Below are 24,766 nucleotides of genomic sequence, written 5' to 3'. Positions count from 1 at the left end.
TCCGCTCGCTTGGCGATTTCACCTATGGGTGGGCGATATCGGAAGAATCCAGGCTAATTCAATCGTTTTACGATTGAATTATAACAATGGGTATAGGAAAAGTCGGTCCGGGGACTGCATCAACGAGCCGATTCGGTCCCCGATTCGACTAGATTTTTTAACCTACCTAATCGAGATCTGCCTGATTTCAGGTCAGATATCGGGAGTGCCCATACACGGGCCGATTAGCTGCCGAATCAGTCTAAGGGACCAATATCAGCAGCTACTATCGGCCTGTGTATGGGGGCCTTTAGTTAACCCATCTGAATTATTAACTCCTCTGTATCTGAAAGCTTGAGACAATGGCAGCAATAAGGTGAATGAAGCAGATTGTGTTTTTGTGCACAGCTGAGGAACACAGTGGCTATGAAGGGAACACAGTGGCTATGAAGGGGACACAGTGGCTATGACGGGAACACAGTGGCTATGAAGGGAACACAGTGGCTATGAAGGGAACACAGTGGCTATGAAGGGAACACAGTGGCTATGAAGGGAACACAGTGGCTATGAAGGGAACACACTGGCTATGAAGGGAACACTGTGGCTATGAAGGGAACACAGTGGCTATGAAGGGAACACAGTGGCTATGAAGGGAACACAGTGGCTATGAAGGGAACACAGTGGCTATGAAGGGAACACAGTGGCTATGAAGGGAACACAGTGGCTATGAAGGGAACACAGTGGCTATGAAGGGAACACAGTGGCTATGAAGGGAACACACTGGCTATGAAGGGAACACACTGGCTATGAAGTTAGATATTGGAACTGGGTGCCAGTGGTATTGCACCAACAATAAATATAATGTGTGTACCTTCTAAGTAATGAAATCTCAAGTGTTGCCCATTATGGCGTAGACTTAAAAAAGCTAAGAAATCACATGAAAATATAACTTAATTAATAAAAGGAATAATTTGGCCTTTATATTTACACCAATTTATTACATTTTAATTATATTTTTCTGTTTGCATTCTCCATTGTGCCTTTAAAGTTTAAACTATTAAGTTGCCCTTTATTTTGACAACTGTGCCATCTTGTGGCTACTTGCCTGCTCTGCAAGGCTCAGAATCCATTGGATATCCCTGCTTCCCTGGATCCTTCACAGTTAACATCAGCCTCAGGCTGTCCAGTTTGATCTTTCACAGGGATCAGCAGTTCTTTCAATGGAAGCATGTGATTCCTGCGCTTCTGTATGTGACAGATGACTTATGCCTGGGAAAGGGCTATAAAAACAAGGGAAGATTTCACTTTTATAACGTTCCCTTCATTTTAAGCCACATGAATGTTGTACATTTACAGTCAAGTTTATAATAATATAATAATAATATTATTTAAGTTAATTCAACCATAAATTGTTGGAAAAAATAGATCCACTAAAGGGGAAGGGATAAAGTATATGCAGCCGATCATATCCTGAGTATTTTTCCAAAAGGAATAAATATAACTGGGTTTATTTTGTATTACTGGGTGCAATTGTTATACACATTACAGGGCACACAAGCTTGCCTCAATATACATATTACTTGTGCCTGAACTACTGCATCCTGCAGCCTTATGCCTGCTGCACTTCATTCATCTTTCTCTGCATATTTGCATTTATGTATGTGGGTGAGAGTTGTTATATTGTTTCAGTAGGCACCTGAGGCAATGTTTATTGATGTATCTGGCTCAGATGCCATACACACAACTCATCTCTACTCCTTTATACATAGTGATTGCCACTACTACATCAACCAGACTAGTGGTTTATCTCACTGCTTTGGCACCATCTCTCCCTACTATACCTGCTATCCCACAGCCCCAGTCCCTTCCCAGAGGCTATTATCCCCCCACTGCTACTATAGGCACCATCTCTCCCTACTATACCTGCTATCCCACAGCCCCAGTCCCTTCCCAGAGGCTATTATCCCCCCACTGCTACTATAGGCACCATCTCTCCCTACTATACCTGCTATCCCACAGCCCCAGTCCCTTCCCAGAGGCTATTATCCCCCCACTGCTACTATAGGCACCATCTCTCCCTACTATACCTGCTATCCCACAGCCCCAGTCCCTTCCCAGAGGCTATTATCCCCCCACTGCTACTATAGGCACCATCTCTCCCTACTATACCTGCTATCCCACAGCCACAGTCCCTTCCCAGAGGCTATTATCCCACTGCTACTATAGGCACCATCTCCCCCTACTATACCTGCTATCCCACAGCCACAGTCCCTTCCCAGAGGCTATTATCCCACTGCTACTATAGGCACCATCTCTCCCTACTATAACTGCTATCCCACAGCCACAGTCCCTTCCCAGAGGCTATTATCCCCCCACTGCTACTATAGGCACCATCTCTCCCTACTATACCTGCTATCCCACAGCCCCAGTCCCTTCCCAGAGGCTATTATCCCCCCACTGCTACTATAGGCACCATCTCTCCCTACTATACCTGCTATCCCACAGCCACAGCCCCTTCCCAGAGGCTATTATCCCACTGCTACTATAGGCACCATCTCTCCCTACTATACCTGCTATCCCACAGCCACAGTCCCTTCCCAGAGGCTATTATCCCACTGCTACTATAGGCACCATCTCTCCCTACTATACCTGCTATCCCACAGCCCCAGTCCCTTCCCAGAGGCCATTATCCCACTGCTACTATAGGCACCATCTCTCCCTACTATACCTGCTATCCCACAGCCCCAGTCCCTTCCCAGAGGTTATTATCCCACTGCTACTATAGGCACCATCTCTCCCTACTATACCTGCTATCCAACAGCCACAGTCCCTTCCCAGAGGCTATTATCCCCCCACTGCTACTATAGGCACCATCTCTCCCTACTATACCTGCTATCCCACAGCCCCAGTCCCTTCCCAGAGGCTATTATCCCACTGCTACTATAGGCACCATCTCTCCCTACTATACCTGCTACCCCACAGCCCCAGTCCCTTCCCAGAGGCTATTATCCCCCACTGCTACTATAGGCACCATCTCTCCCTACTATACCTGCTATCCCACAGCCACAGTCCCTTCCCAGAGGCTATTATCCCCCCACTGCTACTATAGGCACCATCTCTCCCTACTATACCTGCTATCCCACAGCCACAGTCCCTTCCCAGAGGCTATTATCCCCCACTGCTACTATAGGCACCATCTCCCCCTACTATACCTGCTATCCCACAGCCACAGTCCCTTCCCAGAGGCTATTATCCCCCCACTGCTACTATAGGCACCATCTCTCCCTACTATACCTGCTATCCCACAGCTACAGTCCCTTCCCAGAGGCTATTATCCCACTGCTACTATAGGCACCATCTATCCCTACTATACCTGCTATCCCACAGCCACAGTCCCTTCCCAGAGGCTATTATCCCACTGCTACTATAGGCACCATCTCTCCCTACTATACCTGCTATCCCACAGCCCCAGTCCCTTCCCAGAGGCTATTATCCCACTGCTACTATAGGCACCATCTCTCCCTACTATACCTGCTATCCCACAGACACAGTCCCTTCCCAGAGGCTATTATCCCCCCACTGCTACTATAGGCACCATCTCTCCCTACTATACCTGCTATCCCACAGCCACAGTCCCTTCCCAGAGGCTATTATCCCCCCACTGCTACTATAGGCACCATCTCTCCCTACTATACCTGCTATCCCACAGCCCCAGTCCCTTCCCAGAGGCTATTATCCCCCCACTGCTACTATAGGCACCATCTCTCCCTACTATACCTGCTATCCCACAGCCCCAGTCCCTTCCCAGAGGCTATTATCCCCCCACTGCTACTATAGGCACCATCTCTCCCTACTATACCTGCTATCCCACAGCCACAGTCCCTTCCCAGAGGCTATTATCCCACTGCTACTATAGGCACCATCTCTCCCTACTATACCTGCTATCCCACAGCCACAGTCCCTTCCCAGAGGCTATTATCCCACTGCTACTATAGGCACCATCTCTCCCTACTATACCTGCTATCCCACAGCCCCAGTCCCTTCCCAGAGGCCATTATCCCACTGCTACTATAGGCACCATCTCTCCCTACTATACCTGCTATCCCACAGCCACAGTCCCTTCCCAGAGGCCATTATCCCACTGCTACTATAGGCACCATCTCTCCCTACTATACCTGCTATCCCACAGCCACAGTCCCTTCCCAGAGGTTATTATCCCACTGCTACTATAGGCACCATCTCTCCCTACTATACCTGCTATCCAACAGCCACAGTCCCTTCCCAGAGGCTATTATCCCCCCACTGCTACTATAGACACCATCTCTCCCTACTATACCTGCTATCCCACAGCCCCAGTCCCTTCCCAGAGGCTATTATCCCACTGCTACTATAGGCACCATCTCTCCCTACTATACCTGCTATCCCACAGCCCCAGTCCCTTCCCAGAGGCTATTATCCCACTGCTACTATAGGCACCATCTCTCCCTACTATACCTGCTATCCCACAGCCACAGTCCCTTCCCAGAGGCTATTATCCCCCACTGCTACTATAGGCACCATCTCTCCCTACTATACCTGCTATCCCACAGCCCCAGTCCCTTCCCAGAGGCTATTATCCCACTGCTACTATAGGCACCATCTCTCCCTACTATACCTGCTATCCCACAGCCCCAGTCCCTTCCCAGAGGCTATTATCCCCCACTGCTACTATAGGCACCATCTCCCCCTACTATACCTGCTATCCCACAGCCACAGTCCCTTCCCAGAGGCTATTATCCCCCCACTGCTACTATAGGCACCATCTCTCCCTACTATACCTGCTATCCCACAGCTACAGTCCCTTCCCAGAGGCTATTATCCCACTGCTACTATAGGCACCATCTCTCCCTACTATACCTGCTATCCCACAGCCACAGTCCCTTCCCAGAGGCTATTATCCCCCCACTGCTACTATAGGCACCATCTCTCCCTACTATACCTGCTATCCCACAGCCCCAGTCCCTTCCCAGAGGCTATTATCCCACTGCTACTATAGGCACCATCTCTCCCTACTATACCTGCTATCCCACAGCCCCAGTCCCTTCCCAGAGGCTATTATCCCCCCACTGCTACTATAGGCACCATCTCTCCCTACTATACCTGCTATCCCACAGCCACAGTCCCTTCCCAGAGGCTATTATCCCCCACTGCTACTATAGGCACCATCTCTCCCTACTATACCTGCTATCCCACAGCCCCAGTCCCTTCCCAGAGGCTATTATCCCACTGCTACTATAGGCACCATCTCTCCCTACTATACCTGCTATCCCACAGCCCCAGTCCCTTCCCAGAGGCTATTATCCCCCCACTGCTACTATAGGCACCATCTCTCCCTACTATACCTGCTATCCCACAGCCACAGTCCCTTCCCAGAGGCTATTATCCCCCACTGCTACTATAGGCACCATCTCTCCCTACTATACCTGCTATCCCACAGCCACAGTCCCTTCCCAGAGGCTATTATCCCCCCACTGCTACTATAGGCACCCAATATTATTGTTGTTTCAAAGAACGGCCCATGAAACTGGAAGCCCTGTGGCCATGTGGTTGCTGCCTGTGGCAGGGCTGTTGGCAAGCTCCACTGAAACTATTGGTGTGGGTTGACCCACAACAAATTATATCATTATGTATGACTATTTGTTATATTTAATGATGTACCAATAAATCGTTTTATGAGCATGTTCTTCCTTATTAAAACAATAAAGGTAAAGCAACAAGGTATTGTGCAATACTAAATTGTTTAATATATTCTTTAAAATATTAGCAATGTTCACCCAACAGTGAGCCATACCTTAAAGGATAAGTAAACCATTAAAATAAGTGAATGTAAAATTGATGAGAGCGCTATTCTAAGCATGTTTGCAATTTACATTCATTCTTGTTTTTAATTCCAAGATATTAAGGGAAATATGTACTGTTAATATGAATGAATTTTGTTACAACAGCGCCACCTACTGTTCAGTTTCTGACCAAGATCCAGTCGAGGAAGTTGTCAGGAGAAAGAAAGAGGGCTGGGCTGATGTTCTTCTGGTTAGGGAAGACAATAGAAACCTCAGATAACTTTTCTCACAACTTTCCTAACCAGAAGAACATCAGCCCAGCCCTCTTTCTTTCTCCTGACAACTTCCTCGACTGGATCATGGTCAGAAACTGACCAGTAGGTGGCACTGTTACATATTTCCCTTAATATCTTGGAATTAAAAACAAATAATGAATGTAAACTGCAAAGGTTTTTTCGAATAGCACTCTCATCAATTTTGTATACACTTATTTTAAAGGTTTTCTTATCCTTAAGACATTTGTGCCTGTTAAGCATACTCTATTCCAAGTTCTTTGATGAATGTAACCCCCCTACACCATTTCTCTTTTTTCTCCTTGCAGTTCCCCAGTAACCAAGCCTGTGTTGAAATGAATGGAAAGTGGCAGTAAGTATAATGCTTGGAATTGTCAGTTGTCCTCTTGTGATCTTTTACTGGTGAAGATTAGAAAGAGCTCTAACCACCCCATTGCCTCAAGGCAGCCGAGCAGACTCAGACTTAGGAATTGATAGGATGACACCGCTCTATCCCAATATCATTTCTCCATTGGATTTGCTCTCACCCTTGCCTCTTGTTTCTGTTCAGCATTACAGGTTTTGGATGAGTTGGCTGCAGTTTGACTCCATCAGGACATCAATGGAAATGGGACTTGTCTCCACCCTTCTGTGTTGTATGTGAATTCTGCTTCACCCACCGTGCATCTTTGTGCATTTGTAGACTTGGGCACATGAGCGACTATTGTGGCAACTCGTTGAGTGTCTCCTTTTTCTGTTTGTTGTAACTCAGATGTTGTTGAAAAAATATAGCTAAGTGCAAACATGCTGTTCACATAGTAGGATCATGGAATGATCATAGCCCCGCTTGCTAGTAACAGTGATACTGGTTTAATATTGGGATCTCAAGACACTTTTCATTAAAACGCTTTTTAGGCCTATGCTGCTCTTATAGGAGGCAATTTATGAACATAGGTGCATCTACCCTTAGCAACCAATGATATCTCTGCTTTTATTTCGTAACTTGTAGTAGACTGCTTAAAGCTAATTGTTGGTTGGTTGGTTGCTACTTGCAACTGTGATGTGTTTATCATCATTATCTTCATTATCTTTACATAAAGAGCGAGTGTCTTCTGTTATTGTGCATCATATACTCACTTGTTGTAATAGAACTGGGGGGGGGGGGGGGGTTACCAGAAGCATATGAATGTACTTCATAGATGGTCTAATAAGGCAAAATGTATAGCAGAAAGTAGTCACCAAAAAGAAATGTAAAATAAAATGGCTGCATTGGCTACAAACTTAATTATAATCAGCTTTATAAATAGTGCTCTATATTGTGGCCTTTAAAGAAGTCATAACCAAGAACAGGGGAGTTGGACATGGAGCTCTTGTTGACATGGACTCCAGGCCAGCTATGGACCTCCACAAAATGCCAGAGAGCTTAGTAGACTACATTGATGACACATGATTGAAAATCATTGAATATAGTATGTCCTGCCACATGGAATGAATTGGACAGCCCTAGCCTCCATCAAGAATAGTGCCGTAGTTGGACATGGAGATCTTGTCGACCTGGAGTCCAGCTGAGTAGAGCTAACATTCTCTCTTCAGTTAATTTGTCTGGACTATTCAGCTGAAGGCCCTGTGACCAGCCATAGACCTCCACAAAATGTTGATGGCCTTCAGCTTGTCAGAGAGCTCATATTGATGACATATTGTTAGATATCCCTGAATATAGATGTCCTGCCACAGGGAATGAGTTAGACAGCCCTGGCCTTCATCAACAACCCCCTGAGCCAGAATAGTGCAGTAGAATGGCCGGTGCCTGTATCACTATGACACAGATGGTCTTGCACGTGTTGATAAGAGATTGATCACTGATAATTGGAATCACCACCTCTGATAGTAAAATGTACGACTCACAAAGGACATTCAATGAACGGGTTAGAAGTGTAATTTATAATTTATAATGTAACTCTTTCAATGGGGAGTCTGCAGAGTGTGTTCTTAATTAGAATCCATTTGCATATTGTGAATATATTTGTATAACATTAGCAGAGTATTGGTGACTGGTGGCATGTTAAAGTGATGATTGTCAGCCATCCAATGGGCTAGCGCCATTCATGTTCTCAAGCACATGTTTAGAAGCTTGCTGCTTGCCATTGTTATACACGGCCTCAGTAATCCTTCTGTCTTTACTTTTATTGTCCTAGAGATTTATCACTTAATATCAGAGCTAGTTTCATTCGCAGCCTGCACTGCTCGCTGGGACTTTTTTTTTCTGGAGCCGTATTACTCATCTGAAATGTATGCTGCAATGCTATCAATGTCTGTCAATAAAACCTCATCCGGACTCTGTGTGGCTCTTTATTCATAGGAGCCTGGAAAGCAAGGCTGTCGTCTTCTTAATAGAATGTCACGTCATGCCGTAGGTAACAGAGATTTCATTGTTGGGGAAACAAGTGTAACCAAGAGTACAGAGAACATTCTATCTCGTGCAAACAGCAAGATCACGAGAAATGCTCTTGTAGAACAACCGGGCTGATCTGATTAGATACAGTTATGGTCTAAAGGTGACCCAACAATCTCTGCCATCTCTACATGGACCTCGCCATTTTGCAACTTGTCTTGATTTATTTTATATGTTTTTTTATTCATTAGCCCATCTATTTTTCCTGACTGGCTGCTGTAAGATGGCATAGACAGTCACTATTTAGTGGGCTGGGGGGCTGTTTGGGCCTCTGTGTACTTGTAATGCCAGGGCCTATTTTGAATCCCAGTCTGGATGTGGGTTGAAGTACTGTATAGGCTGGCCACTTTTAGGCTTGAAATTTAGTTGAGTAAGTTGCCAGGAGAAATAAAGAGGGCTGGTTTGATGTTCTCCTGGTTACAAAAAAAACATCAGAATCATCAGATAACTTTCTTAAGGTCCCCATACACGGGCCGATTCTAGCCGCCGATATGGGTCCCTTAGACTGATTTGGCAGCTAATCAGCCCGTGTATGGGCACTACCGAGGGGACTGCCCGACCGATATCTGGCCTGAAATCAACCAGATCTCGATCGGGCAGGTCAAAAAATCTAGTTGGATCAGGGACCACATTGGCTCGTTGATGTGGTCCCGGGACCCGAGTCCCGGGTCGTTATAATTCGATCATTTCGCCCCAGGGCCAAAAGATCGAATTACCCTGGATTCGCCCACCCGTAGGTGATGAAAAAATCAAAGCCTCGTTGTCAATATATTCCTTGGTTACTGGGGCCAATGACCCTTTACTAGATATCATTTTCAGTTCCAGGCTGAAAACAGGAAAAATAGATGGGCTAATGAACAAAAAAACATATAAATTAAATCAAGACAAGTTGCAAAATGACGAGGTCCATGTAGAGATGGCAGAGACTGTTGGGATGTGCCTTTTGTCACCTTTAGACCACAACTGTTGTGTTTTATGAGAATGATTGCATTCACAAGTCTATAATTATAACTGTTTACATTTTTCCTTTTTTTGTGTACAGAACTAGCCTGAATATTATAGGGTTGACGTGCAAAAATATTTGGGCCAATGAAAAGGGAGCAAGGCAGGTGCAACCCATCCCTTTGCCGCGGGGTGAGACAATAAGCGCTGTGTCTATAGGTAGAACATACTAAGTGCTTGCTTGGGTGGAGGAGCACGCTAGAAGAATTTAGGCTATGCATAGGGAAACACAGGCAGGAAAGGGCCAGGCCAACATAAACTCTGGGTCTTCAATGTTAAACGGAATGTTATCTAGGGCTTAAAATAACCAAATACAACAACCACAATATTATGGGGTGGAGCCACCAAACTGCTACCAGCAGTAAAATGAATACATTCCATTCCATACTCTCATTTGTTTTTGTCACTTATAATTACACTTGCTTGTCGGAATTCCTTTGTGCGCACAACTGATTTTGTGGAGTGCCCGGTTCTGTCCCATAAACAGAACTGGTTTTTTAATGCAGATAAACAGCATGCATAACCTACAGAATTTCTCTTAAACCGGTCACAAAACCACTGAGAGCAAAGTCAGAAGAGCAACTATGTGCTGGCCTTCATTTATAGCTTCTTATAGTCAAGAGAAAAGGCTGAACATTCTCATTGACTGATGAATAATACAGCCCGGCCCGGACTGAAAATCTGTGGGTTCTGGCAAATGCCAGGGGGGCTACTGTAAGATGCCATAGACACTCACTATTTCTTGGGTTGGTGGGGGCTGTTTGGGCCTCTGTACTTAAAATTCCAAATACTTTGAATACGAGTTGTATTCAATATTGTATACAATATGAGGATATTAGAAGTTACCTTGTAGTTCCATGTTCTGTATCATATGGTCATATAACACCTTTTAATAACTTCTAATAACCTTATATTTTATCATAGAAGGTACATTATTTTCTGCCTACGGGTAATTACCACTTTTATCCAAAGCACACTAAACACACAGGGTGGGGCATTTTCAGACTGTAGATAAAAGACAGTTGGACACACCAAAACTAATAACAAACTTACTGTAATAAAAGGCATGATTTATGCCTCGGACACCTGTTTTAGGGCCCTGACACACAAGGAGATTAGTTGCCTTGCAATGAAACTTTGGGCAACTTCGGAAAGCTTTGTGCACAGGCACAATGGACATGTAAATGAAGAGCAGACGGTGGGGGGACAAGGGCTTGGACTAGGGGTAGGTGAAGAAGGAGGTATGTGCCTAGTGCCCCCCACCTTTGCGCTCTAGGCACGTGCCTCTTCTGCCTACCCCGAGTTCCAGCCCTACCTGTCAAAGAGATTTGTCACAGACGACTAATCTTCTTGTGTGTAAAGGGCCTTAAGGGGACCAATGACACATAGATCTAAGCACAGCATTGTTCTACAATTGCCCATATATATATATATATATATATATATATCATAGCTATGTCATTGCTCTTCCATATATAGGCAACAAAGGTTTCAGAGGAAAGAGAGAATTCCCTGAGTCACAGTCACATCATAGGACATGAGAGAGAAACTAGAAGGGCAGGAAGCTGACTGTAATTATAGGGGATGTGGCAGCTTCCTCCTGAGTCATACATTGGTTACATTAGTACTTACTCTTACTATACTCTTACTATATGACACTTGTGCTTATTTTAGTCTTTTTTTGCCTCATATCTTTTCATTTTTTACAATACAGTGCCAGTGTTGATGCACATCTCTGATCAGTGCTGGGCAGGTTCTATCACAAGATATAAACAGTTATTCATTTAAAAAATATACTTTTAAAATTATAAATTGCTATAATTTCTAATCTTAATCACTTTTTTGATTAATCTTGTTGGACCTTAAATCCTGCTGCACCTCTGGACCTTGGGCCATTGTGCAGAACCCTCTGTGGCATGCTGGGAGTAGCGCTACAGAAACATGTGTTGTACCTGCCCTACAGCTGAGCTTGGGATAACCTCCCCAAACCAAATTCTGCCCACACCCTGGCCATATCCCATCCAATCCAGATCAAATCTTGTTATGTAGATCTGTACCATGTACACATTACAGTAGACATTTCAAAATACATGTGGGTTAATATCTTTGTGCACTTAAACTAGTTTGTGGTACCCACACAAAGATAGCATGTTATGGAAGGCTGGGCACACATGGGAAGATCAAAGTAGGAACGTTACCTCATTTGGGCAGCAAAACAGTGGGACATCAACAGTGGTGTACTGGTATTCTTTTTGAATGCACACACCTGATAGGTTGCTATGGGTTACTAGACCTGGATTGAACTTTATAGCTTTTATTACATTACCGTATTTATGAATGCATGAATCAGGTTCTTATTTCCTATTTCCTCCTTGTTTATCCAACACAAATGTTAGCAGACAGAAATACGTTGGTTTAGTCATGTCTTTATTTTGCAATTCTTATCTGACAAAGCCAAGGTGAAATAGTTTACAAAGCTGAATAAATACCAGTTCTCCGCAGAAGCACGATGTGAATAATATGCAGAGGAATGTAAGCAGACCAAACATTTGCACTTTTTTTGCAGACTGGAAATTCTCTCATTGCACTCAGTATTATTATAAATCGAATGGGTTACAGCTCCGCGGGGTAAATATGGGCAGCCATAGACCGGCCTGGTGGTATCTGACCATTCAGCCTGTGGGGTCAACAATCTGTCCAAATAGCATTGATCCATTTGTTCCTTGGAATGAGAGGAAGACCAACTGACTTTCACACCTGAATGTTTCTGATTCACCTGCCAAGAAAAAGACATCAGAAAACTACATTTTTAACTTAAACAAATCATCTCCAACCAATAAGATATCAGAACTGCCGAACTCTCCTCCCAACACATTTAAGGTTGACACTTTTGTTTATGTCTATACCAGCCTTGGAGCTAGTATAGGGGTGGCACATGGGGTGGGGTAATAGGTGGAGTGGGCAGGGGAAATGGGCAGAGTAGGTTGGGAAATGGGTGGAGTGGGTAGGGGTAATATGGCTGAGTAAGTTGGGAAATGGGTGGAGTGGGTAGGGGTAATATGGCTGAGTAAGTTGGGAAATGGGTGGAGTGGGTAGGGGTAATATGGCTGAGTAAGTTGGGAAATGGGTGGAGTGGGTAGGGGTAATATGGCTTAGTAAGTTGGGAAATGGGTGGAGTGGGTAGGGGCAATATGGCTGAGTAAGTTGGGAAATGGGTGGAGTGGGTAGGGGTAATATGGCTGAGTAAGTTGGGAAATGGGTGGAGTGGGTAGGGGTAATATGGCTGAGTAAGTTGGGAAATGGGTGGAGTGGGTAGGGGTAATATGGCTGAGTAAGTTGGGAAATGGGTGGAGTGGGTAGGGGCAATATGGCTGAGTAAGTTGGGAAATGGGTGGAGTGGGTAGGGGTAATATGGCTGAGTAAGTTGGGAAATGGGTGGAGTGGGTAGGGGCAATATGGCTGAGTAAGTTGGGAAATGGGTGGAGTGGGTAGGGGTAATATGGCTGAGTAAGTTGGGAAATGGGTGGAGTGGGTAGGGGCAATATGGCTGAGTAAGTTGGGAAATGGGTGGAGTGGGTAGGGGTAATATGGCTGAGTAAGTTGGGAAAGGGTGGAGTGGGTAGGGGTAATATGGCTGAGTAAGTTGGGAAATGGGTGGAGTGGGTAGGGGCAATATGGCTGAGTAAGTTGGGAAATGGGTGGAGTGGGTAGGGGTAATATGGCTGAGTAAGTTGGGAAAGGGTGGAGTGGGTAGGGGTAATATGGCTGAGTAAGTTGGGAAATGGGTGGAGTGGGTAGGGGCAATATGGCTGAGTAAGTTGGGAAATGGGTGGAGTGGGTAGGGGTAATATGGCTGAGTAAGTTGGGAAAGGGTGGAGTGGGTAGGGGCAATATGGCTGAGTAAGTTGGGAAATGGGTGGAGTGGGTAGGGGTAATATGGCTGAGTAAGTTGGGAAATGGGTGGAGTGGGTAGGGGCAATATGGCTGAGTAAGTTGGGAAATGGGTGGAGTGGGTAGGGGTAATATGGCTGAGTAAGTTGGGAAAGGGTGGAGTGGGTATGGAAATGGGCAGAGTATAGGTGGGTCTGGCCTTATAAGGGGTAATCTGTCAGCAGAAAGGGCCAGGAAAGGAAGGGAATTACATTGCCGGTAAATTTGTAATTCTGGCCCCGGCCCTAGTTGGTCAAATACTGGCCGGATGGTAACCCTAAACACACTTGACCAAATAAGTTAAACTGGCAGAGCCAAATCTGGATTCCCCATTTTTTTAAAATTGTAAACTCTGGCAAACAGGGACCTGTTATCCTACTGTTTTATTATTTATAGTGTGACCCCTGTTTCTTATTAGTTATAATGTTTTACTTAAATACCTTCTTATTGGTTGAATTCTAGAAACAAAGAGTGAAGCAAATAATAAACACCACATAATAAAGTGTCTGAACTGTTTGCACTTCTCAAGGGAAGAGTGATTTATTTTGGTTTCACCCTCCACTGGGCTTGTTTCAAACCTCAGGTATTCCTTTTGCTGGCCATGGTGAGTCAAGCATGTGTGTTTTACATTCCTGTGGATTCTTGGTTTAGCTGAGTGCCGCGCCAACATATACACAGTTTGCCTAGTTGGTACATTATATCCCACATAATGCCACTGTAGCCAGTTGCTGCTCTTGTTTATAGCCCTTGTTGTGTGGAGAAAGGAGTATTGGGTAGGCGGAGAAAAACTGAACACCAGTTTGCAAATTAAAATTGTGAGAAACTGAAAAGGGGAAAAAAGCAGAGAAATGTCAGAAAATAAGTGCCCAGAACACAAATGGAAGCTCGAAAATCAGAGCTGCCATTCATTTCCCAGACCTATCAGACTCCAATTGGGGAATTATGGGCAGCACATTGGCTATGGGCAGCACGGTGGCACAGAGAGAAGTGCTTCCGCCTTGCCGAGCTGGGGCCTGAGTTTGATCCCTGCTTGGGCACTACCTGCAACGAGTTTGTATGTTCTCCCTGTGTCTATGTGGGTTTCCTCCCACACTAAAAAACATACAGGTAGTGGAAATGTGCTACATGGTGCACTGGGGGAGCTTTGGAGGTGGCAGTGACTACAGGGTCCCTCTACGTCAATAGGCAGAAAAGCACTTGATTTGGAACAGGAAGGCAGAGGCTGTAAGTGCCTTTAATGAATGGGGTTTTACACTCAATTGACTGCGGGGGAATTTGCACAAACGCAGCTGTACTTGCAGTCGTAAATGCCCCCTAATGATGGTTAATTTAAAAGGGTGTTTAAATTAAAGTACATGTTCCCATTTGCTGAAGCCAGAGAACTATCCTGCAGACTGTTCATATAAATGTTCTACAGCTCATAAGTACTGCCTGAAGAGTTGTAATGTACTGAGTCAACATACTGCTATTGTGTCAATATTTAAATAGCAAGTATATACCGGTATTGCAGTGTGAGACGTAACTCTACTGATACGTTATTCGCTGTATAGAGCATTCCAAGTAACAGTATCTGCCATTATAAGCTTAGATTTTATGGCTTACCTGTACCTAGTACAGGGGAATTGAAATGCTGGCACAATTCTGTGATATTTCCTTATATAGTCTCTGAACACATGTTCTTGCCAGGGAGAGCTCTATTTATTGCCCATTTAAGGATGGTCAAGATCCAGTGTTGTACAAGCATGTGAGACCATACCTGGCCTAGTAGCCATGTCACTCTTATTTGGGTAGCATAACATAACAGAAGCAGATGTGGAAGGTTGGCAAGACTAGAGGACAGTGGAAGCCAGGTCCAGAGTCTGATTCAATGTAGGCCATATAGCTACTAGCTATACCAGCCATATATTGAATTTATATCCTGCATGGCTAATTAGCAATTAGTTTAGATGCCTGCTGCAGGCTGAACTACTTTATGTGCAGTCATGCAGCATACATCTACAGTGGCTTGCAAAAGTATTCGGCCCCCTTGAACTTTTCCACATTTTGTCACATTACAGCCACAAACATGAATCAATTTTATTGGAATTCCACATGAAAGACCAATACAAAGTGGTGTACACGTGAGAAGTGGAACGAAAATCATACATGATTCCAAACATTTTTTACAAATAAATAACTGCAAAGTGGGGTGTGCGTAATTATTCAGCCCCCTGAGTCAATACTTTGTAGAACCACCTTTTGCTGCAATTCCAGCTGCCAGTCTTTTAGGGTATGTCTCTACCAGCTTTGCACATCTACAGACTGAAATCCTTGCCCATTCTTCTTTGCAAAACAGCTCCAGCTCAGTCAGATTAGATGGACAGTGTTTGTAAACAGCAGTTTTCAGATCTTACCACAGATTCTCCATTGGATTTAGATCTGGACTTTGACTGGGCCATTCTAACACATGGATATGTTTTGTTTTAAACCATTCCATTGTTGCCCTGGCTTTATGTTTAGGGTCGTTGTCCTGCTGGAAGGTGAACCTCCGCCCCAGTCTCAAGTCTTTTGCAGACTCCAAAAGGTTTTCTTCCAAGATTGCCCTGTATTTGGCTCCATCCATCTTCCCATCAACTCTGACCAGCTTCCCTGTCCCTGCTGAAGAGAAGCACCCCCAGAGCATGATGCTGCCACCCCATATATGACAGTGGGGATGGTGTGTTCAGAGTGATGTGCAGTGTTAGTTTTCCGCCACACATAGCGTTTTGCATTTTGGCCAAAAAGTTCCATTTTGGTCTCATCTGACCAGAGCACCTTCTTCCACATGTTTGCTGTGTCCCTCACATGGCTTGTGGCAAACTGCAAACGGGACTTCTTATGGTTTTCTGTTAACAATGGCTTTCTTCTTGCCACTCTTCCATAAAGGCCAACTTTGTGCAGTGCACAACTAATAGTTGTCCTATGGACAGATTCCCCCACCTGAGCTGTAGATCTCTGCAGCTCCCCCAGAGTCACCATGGGCCTCTTGGCTGCATTTCTGATCAGCGCTCTCCTTGTTCGGCCTGTGAGTTTAGGGGGACAGCTTTGTCTTGGTAGGTTTACAGTTGTGCCATACTCCTTCCATTTCTGAATGATCGCTTGAACAGTGCTCCGTGGGATGTTCAAGGCTTTGGAAATCTTTTTGTAGCCTAAGCCTGCTTTAAATTTCTCAATAACTTTATCCCTGACCTGTCTGGTGTGTTCTTTGGACTTCATGGTGTTGTTGCTCCCAATATTCTCTTAGACACCCTCTGAGGCCGTCACAGAGCAGCTGTATTTGTACTGACATTAGATTACACACAGGTACACTCTATTTAGTCATTAGCACTCATCAGGCAATGTCTATGGGCAACTGACTGCACTCAGACCAAAGGGGGCTGAATAATTACGCACACCCCACTTTGCAGTTATTTATTTGTAAAAAATGTTTGGAATCATGTATGATTTTCGTTCCACTTCTCACGTGTACACCACTTTGTATTGGTCTTTCACGTGGAATTCCAATAAAATTGATTCATGTTTGTGGCTGTAATGTGACAAAATGTGGAAAAGTTCAAGGGGGCCGAATACTTTTGCAAGCCACTGTAAATGTATTGCTGACTAGCCATTCAGAAAGTGAACTCAATATGTGGCCAGTATTAAAGAGGTGAGGCGACAACCCTCGCCCTTGCATTTTAAGTACACAGAGGCCCAAACAGTCCCCCACAGGCCCAATAAATAATGACTTTCTATGGCATCTTACAGCAGCCCCTCTGGTATTGGCCAGTCCTGGTGGCAGTAATACCTTGATAGAATCTACTGTTGAAAATGCAGCCCCTAATAATATTGGCTATAGTTATAGTGTTGTTTATTGTACTTTAAACAAGTTTTATTCCAGTTTATGCAAGTCCTGTCAGTTATTGCTGAAATAGGGTAGGATGCCAGTTAAGGCTGTGTTTATATGTACTCCATCTGAAACGATCCCAGGCAAAGCAGTTGAGGGTTAGGTATGAGGACAATTTATAATACAGAGTACACAGGCAGGGGCCAGCTTAGAGCAGAACATCTGAGGATCCAGACAGTGGCAGAAAGCTGATAAAGAACTAAAAACAAACTAGAGGACATAGTTGTGCCCACATTTTGTTGTACAGATACATGTCACTGGCAGAGTAGATTCTAACTAAATAACAAACAACCACAGTCTATTACATTAGGCAATCAGCCATATTTGAATTTGTTTAGATACGGATCTACACCTAGTGCACGCACAGTTACCTACAACATTTTCCAACTTAGTTACAATTTCTGCTACAGTTTCATCCATTCTTTAGTGCTCACTTGTACAGGTATAGGACCCATTATCCAGAATGCTCGGGACCAAGGGGGGGGATAAGGGGTCTTTCCGTAATTTGGATCTCCATACCTTAAGTCTACTAAAAAATCATTAAAACGTAAATTAAACCCAATAGGATTGTTTTGCATCCAATAAGGATTACTTAGCTGGAGTCAAGTACAGGTACTGTTTTATTATTACAGAGAAAAGGGAATCATTTAACCATTAAATAAAACCAACAGGGCTGTTCTGCCCCCAATAAGGGGTAATTATATCTTAGTTGGGATCAAGTACAAGTACTGTTTTATTATTACAGAGAAAAGGGAATAATTTAACCATTAAATAAACCCAATAGGGCCGTTCTGCCCCCAATAAGGGGTAATTATATCTTAGTTGGGATCAAGTACAGGTACTGTTTTATTATTACAGAGAAAAGGGAATCATTTAACCATTAAATAAACCCAATAGGGCTGTTCTGCCCCCAATAAGGGGTAATTATATCTTAGTTGGGATCAAGTACAGGTACTGTTTTATTATTACAGAGAAAAGGGAATAATTTAACCATTAAATAAACCCAACAGGGCTGTTCTGCCCCCAATAAGGGGTAATTATATCTTAGTTGGGATCAAGTACAGGTACTGTTTTATTATTACAGAGAAAAGGGAATCATTTAACCCTGAAATAAACCCAATAGGGCTGTTCTGCCCCCAATAAGGGGTAATTATATCTTAGTTGGGATCAAGTACAGGTACTGTTTTATTATTACAGAGAAAAGGGAATCATTTAACCATTAAATAAACCCAATAGGGCTGTTCTGCCCCCAATAAGAGGTAATTATATCTTAGTTGGGATCAAGTACAGGTACTGTTTTATTATTACAGAGAAAAGGGAATTATTTAACCATTAAATAAACCCAATAGGGCTGTTCTGCCCCCAATAAGGGGTAATTATATCTTAGTTGGGATCAGTTACATGGTACTGTTTTATAACAACAGGGAAAAAGGAAATCATTTTTAAAATTCTGAATTATTTGATTAACATGGAGTCTATGGGAGACGGGCGTTTCGCAATTCAGAGCTTTCTGGATAACGGGTTTCCGGATAACGGATCCCATACCTGTAATATGACCAGCTAGAGAACAAGTAGCCCGCTGATTCCAGAACTCATTGGAGGGCCTAAAGTAATGGATGAGCAAATCCAATGTAAGTGCTTATTAACTCCCTGGAACTATAGCAAAGACACTAATAATGACTGCATTTGCAGATATTTGTAACCTTGTTATATGATGATGGGGGCCCAACCACATGGTGGACTGTAAAGGGGGGCCTGAATCCAAAAAGTCTGAGGTAACTTGATGTGAGTAGGAATTAAGTGACCCTTGGCTGTTCATGGCCTCCCCTTCACTGGAAATTGTAGGAAGATCAGTGATGTTAAGTAGCGGTGGGTGGGGCAGTTTTGTAAACCTCAGTTTGGCGCAACAGAAACAAAACCTGCCATTGAAACCACACAACCAGCAATCTATGCTGAGCTAGCTTTTCTGGCACAACTATAAAAACAACAGTTTTTTCAAAAAAATATAAATTATATTCCCCAATTCATATTCATAGCGCACACATTCTTCCACCAAACAAATGGGATCCAGCTTGAGTCCTCGGAATGGATCTTCGCAGTTCCCAGAAACCAGAAATGTTTGTTTATAGAGCTCGGTTTCTTTTGAATCAGAAAGGTTGTTGGCGCAAACAGTTGTTCCTCTGGTAACAGAATCCATCTGGAAGAGGAAATGAAGAAACAGTAAAGGGACCAGAGTATCAGTGAAGTATGCCTGAAATGTATGGACAACTGTTGGGGAAAAGAACAAAAAAAATGAATTATTTTGATGATGAGTGAGGGATGGGGATGGAGGTTAGGGAGATGGTGAAATTGCTCAATCTCTTCTGATTAAAGGACACTGGCATTAAAAAATAAAGTGGGTGCCTAGCAACAACAAGGAATGTTATGTAAGTTGGAATACATTCCATTAAACATTGAAACACTGAAAAAAAAAGTTTGTGCTTGGATAGTGTAATACAGATCAGCTACTTCTTCTTACTTTCTCTCTCAGTAGTGCTGCCATGCTGTATGGCTCAGACTCCAGATCAGTCGGTGTTGGACTTTTCATGTTTATCCTCGACACCTTAAGCTGGCCATACATGTACCAATAATATCTTACGAAACCTCGTTTCGTAGGATATTTGGTGCATGTATGGTGGCTCGGCGATATCCATAGCCTTTTGCAGATCGGCCAGGTTAAAAGATTTTGATCGAGTGCAATTGAAGGCGCCCAAGTAAAATCTACGTTTAGGGCTCAATCGAATTTCTATTGTTTCTACCTCCAGTTGACGATTCAGCCCTGAACATCAGTGGAGGGTGGGAACGATCTTTTTATGGTCACAAGAACAATTGGAATTGCTACGTGTATGGCCACCTTTAGGGTGACTAATCTCCCCGTGTGCCAGAGCCCTTACACTTCCAACCAACTTGGTCAGGGTCTCACATAGCTCATAACAAGGTTACAGATATAGGAAAACATTGGCGTATCAGTCATTCAGCCAGAGTTCCAATAATATCTACGGCACCAAATAAGTGTTTGAACTTTAAGGTGTATCTGGAAGATAACGTAGGCTTTCTTCCAAAATCTCATCCTAAGGGCAATGGCCACGGGGAGATTAGTTGCCTGAGGTTAATCTCAGCAACCAAGGGCAACTAATCTCCCTGAAATGCCTTTCTACTGGCCAGTGGGAAGGCACACATATCACTTAGTTTTCTTGCTGAACTTCATGGCAGCAGCGCTCCTGGTGGGAAGGCATTTCAGGGAGATTAGTTTCCCACAGTAGCACAGATTTAACTACAGGTGACATAATGTGCCTGCTTCTTTAGTTAATCTTTAGTTCTCCTTTGAATCTGTTTTTCAGTATAAAATGTTATCTTTGAGACATTTGTTCCACTTATTATTACATGAAACAATTTCATTTTCATGCCAAGGTGGCACTGCAGGGGGGGCATCATGGAAGTCACCTGCTAACACAGAACCACTGGCAGCCTGCCCAGGCCTTTATCTCCTCACCAGACTCCATGTAAATCACATTGACTGGTTCATGGGAGTTTCTCAGCAAGCTGAATTAATTTCTTCTAGGGATTTCCAAGCGTTTCACTTTAATTCAAGCTCAGTGGCGGAAGCCCTGGCAATTCATTTAGCTCTAATGAAAGAATTCCCTCGGGGCAGTTTCATGACTGAGGCTGAGTGTTTATGAAACTGAAAGATGGGGCTTCCCATGTTAGCATTTCCTGTCATGTGATCTCAGTCATGGGCACAGACAGATAACTGTGGTGGGAAAGAGGCAGAGATGTGTTGAACAGCTACAGGCTTAATACTGTAAAAATACAGCAATATTAGTTTGTCTATAAGAAACGCAATCATACAAAAGCTTAGAGAATGGAATGAGAAAAGTGTAATTGTAATGGTGGGAGAAAATTAAAAGCATTTATGAGATAAATGTGTTTGTTATTACTGCTTTTTCCCATCATTTGGCACCATGAGGGGCTCTAAAGGCCATTACATGAGGGCAGCTGTTGGGATTTTAAAATAAATATATGGCGATGATTGTATGTTTTATCAATATAAATTATATATGTATACAGTTATTTTTACCACAGCAACGCTTACACATAAACAAATATATCTTAATTAAATACATTCACACATTTAGATCAGTATATTTATTTTATTCATGGTTATTACAAATAGGTGTCTCAAAGACATATATTTCCCAGTAGTTTACATGCGATTTGTGTAATTGTGTTTGTTTTGACACAACCACCACCGCAGGGAATGTTGGTAAAAAAACATGACAATTTGCTTCTGAAAACTGAACTTTGCATGCTGCATTGGATTTGTAATTGACTCTTCATAAGTGCCTACTGGACCTACGGCACTGTGCCGGGTTAAGCCAGTTGTTCTGCTGAAGGGAAGTTGCTGGCAGTGAGAGCTGATACACTGTGCCTAGCTTTGGAACCAATGGCGTAACTACCATACAGCAGACCCTATGACCATGGGGGCGGGGCCTAGGGGAAGGTAGGTATGGTAGTTCCATCTCCTAGCCCTTTATACCTTCTAATTTTTGCCGTCCACAAGTGGGCAGGCACACAAGAAGCCAGTAATAGGATATTAGAGCCTGATGCAGAACTCCAAGCACCGGGCCCTCCAAAGGTATTCTTGCAGGGGGACCAGCTAATAGTTGTTATGGCACTGTTTGTAACTTTCCAGATGCCTCTGGGTATCATGAAGTTACCCGTATACAGGTATTGGACCCCTTATCCGGAAACCCATTATCCAGAAAGTTCAGAATTACAGAAAGGCCATCTCCCATAGACTCCACTGTAATCAAATAATTCATATTTTTAAAAATGATTTCCCTTTTCTCTGTAATAATAAAACAGTACCTGTACTTGATCCCAACTAAGATATAATTACCCCTTATTGGGGCAGAACAGCCCTATTGGGTTTATTTAATGGTTAAATGATTCCCTTTTCTCTGTAATAATAAAACAGTACCTGTACTTGATCCCAACTAAGATATAATTACCCCTTATTGGGGGCAGAACATCCCTATTGGGTTTATTTAATGGTTAAATGATTCCCTTTTCTCTGTAATAATAAAACAGTACCTGTACTTGATCCCAACTAAGATATAATTACCCCTTATTGGGGGCAGAACATCCCTATTGGGTTTATTTAATGGTTAAATGATTCCCTTTTCTCTGTAATAATAAAACAGTACCTGTACTTGATCCTAACTAAGATGTAATGAATCCTTACTGGAGCCTAAACAATCCTGTTGGGTTTAATTACTGTTTAAATAATTTAATTAGCAGACTTAAGGTAGGAGATCTGAATTATGGAAAGACCCCCTTATCCGGAAAATCCCAGGTCCTGAACATTCTAGATAATGGGTCCCATATCTGTATAACTAAAACATGACTAAAATAACTGAAGAAAATACATTTAATTGGCTATAAACATTTATTTCAAAAACTATTTCCACGCAGGCAGCCCCTGGCACATCCACATAACTGTTAGGTTGCTCAGTACCACAGTAATGCCCAAGTTACTGTATATAGGAGATTCAGTCAACGCTTCCATTTTTCGCCCTGAATTTCTTACTCATCTGCACCTACATTTGCCTTGGCATTGGGCTGGTCCCTAACCCTTACCCCCGGGTATTTGCATTCACCTAGAAAGAATATGAGTTTTCCATTTAGAAAATCCTGCTTGGTGAAACCGCAAGCATTACTCAAGCGGATCTGTACATCATTTGGAAAGTATGTAGGGCAAAACCGTGGCTATAAATGCGACTGTGTACTCGCTGGAGTTGCGCTATAGATTCACAAAGACCCATTGTTAATGTATGGAAGTTGTTAAGCACATGTCTTGTCAGAGCCAGAGTATTTTTATAGGAGTGGAGATGAAATTCCAACGCCACTTGAAATTTTTAAAGGAGCAATAATACCATAAAATGAAAGGGTTTTTATGCTTTTAAATATAAGGTACTGTTGCCCTGCCTAAAGTAGCGTGCTTGACAAACAGGAGTCAAATGCCATCCATGGCTCCCTATAGGATTACAGACTGATATCCTTCCTCACATAAAATAGTACAGGTACAGGTATTACCAAGAAATAGTATGTTGATAAATGGATACAAACCTTTAAATGTAAAAAATATATTTTTGACATTTAGATGTTGCTGGTACTTCAAGGCAATAAATGCTACACTTTTACAATGACCAACTGGGGAAAAACTGGCAGTTAAGTAGTTAACTACGCAGTTAATAAAGACCACAAGTAAGTATATATATTTACCCATACCTTGTTAGTAAGTGGCAAGTTGGTATTCAGTATTTAATTGGCGGTTAATTAGGTTTGTGGAGCCAAAATTATAGTATAGTTAGTTAAACTCTACTGGGCAAGGACTCCTTATAAATAAAGGATAAAAATAAAAATACTGAATGTCCTTCATTACTTTTGCTGTTTAGAAACATATAATGATTTATATTAAGCAGACAAATGCATGGCCTAATGAATTAATCACTTTCTCACTTACACACACAGCACCCAACACAGGCTTCCACCTTGGCCTCTCTTGATATAAAGTAGCTGGCATTGGCCCATGTACGTAAGAACACAAAAGGATGGCCTCATCAACTGATATCTATCTATTGGGGCTTGGGCAGATATTAACTGGGATCACTAGAAAATCTTGTTAGGCAGCTGATGTGGTCCTTGTTAAATGCTCCATGAGTTTAGTCGGGAGCCAACCATTTCCCAAGTGAACTTACCCATGTATGGCCAGCTTTACTCAGCTTTACTCACTCACATATTGCAGCACTGATAGAAAGCACAATCTGTAGATATTAGAAACTTTAGCTCCTACAGAGTTACAAAAATGCAATACAACACCAAATACAGAACATTATTTACAAATAGGCACTTACAGTCTCTCTGTTGCACTTGTAGAAGACTTTCCCTACCCCTACTCCTATGGCCCAGGGTCTGGTACTGGTTTCTGTACCATAGGGGGTACTAACACCACTAAAAATACTTCATGAAACTTAGGGCTGTTTAGCTACCTAGAATTCTCTATTTAATTCTACTTGAGCCTAGACCAATACTGTGACCTACCTGCCCAAGGTGTTGAATCTCACCTTAAAGCCTGGTTGAATACAAAAAACTGTTTTGACAATTACTCTCACATATAAAATCTCTACAGGTGGTACTGCCAGCACCTTACACCCTCTAGCTTGTCCGTATCAATTACACAAAACCTAAGGGGCATTTCAGGGGACAAGCTTGTGCTATATATATATTAATACTCCATCCTAGGAATGCACTGGGCTAGTACTTAGCACCTCAGGGAGCAAACAGCTAAGCATATTGCAGTAACAGCTGT

At 43.1% G+C, this 24,766-nt stretch overlaps 1 protein-coding gene across 3 annotated transcripts in view; it reads left to right on the top strand.

Moving 5' to 3' along the window:
- Positions 1 to 8,405, top strand: part of mybpc2 (myosin binding protein C2) — a 60,641-nt gene extending 52,236 nt beyond the window's left edge. For all 3 annotated transcript variants that reach the window (XM_031905793.1, XM_031905792.1, XM_031905791.1), the window contains 2 exons: positions 6,400 to 6,443; positions 6,642 to 8,405. In XM_031905793.1, coding sequence (XP_031761653.1) covers positions 6,400 to 6,410 — 11 coding nt within the window. In that variant the 3' untranslated portion in view covers positions 6,411 to 6,443; positions 6,642 to 8,405. The remainder of the gene's footprint in view (positions 1 to 6,399; positions 6,444 to 6,641) is intronic.
- The last annotated feature ends 16,361 nt before the right edge of the window (positions 8,406 to 24,766 follow it).

Source organism: Xenopus tropicalis, chromosome 7 (genome assembly GCF_000004195.4).
Source record: "Xenopus tropicalis strain Nigerian chromosome 7, UCB_Xtro_10.0, whole genome shotgun sequence".
In the NCBI taxonomy this organism is placed as follows: domain Eukaryota; kingdom Metazoa; phylum Chordata; class Amphibia; order Anura; family Pipidae; genus Xenopus; species Xenopus tropicalis.
This window is presented reverse-complemented; position numbering and strand designations above follow the sequence as displayed.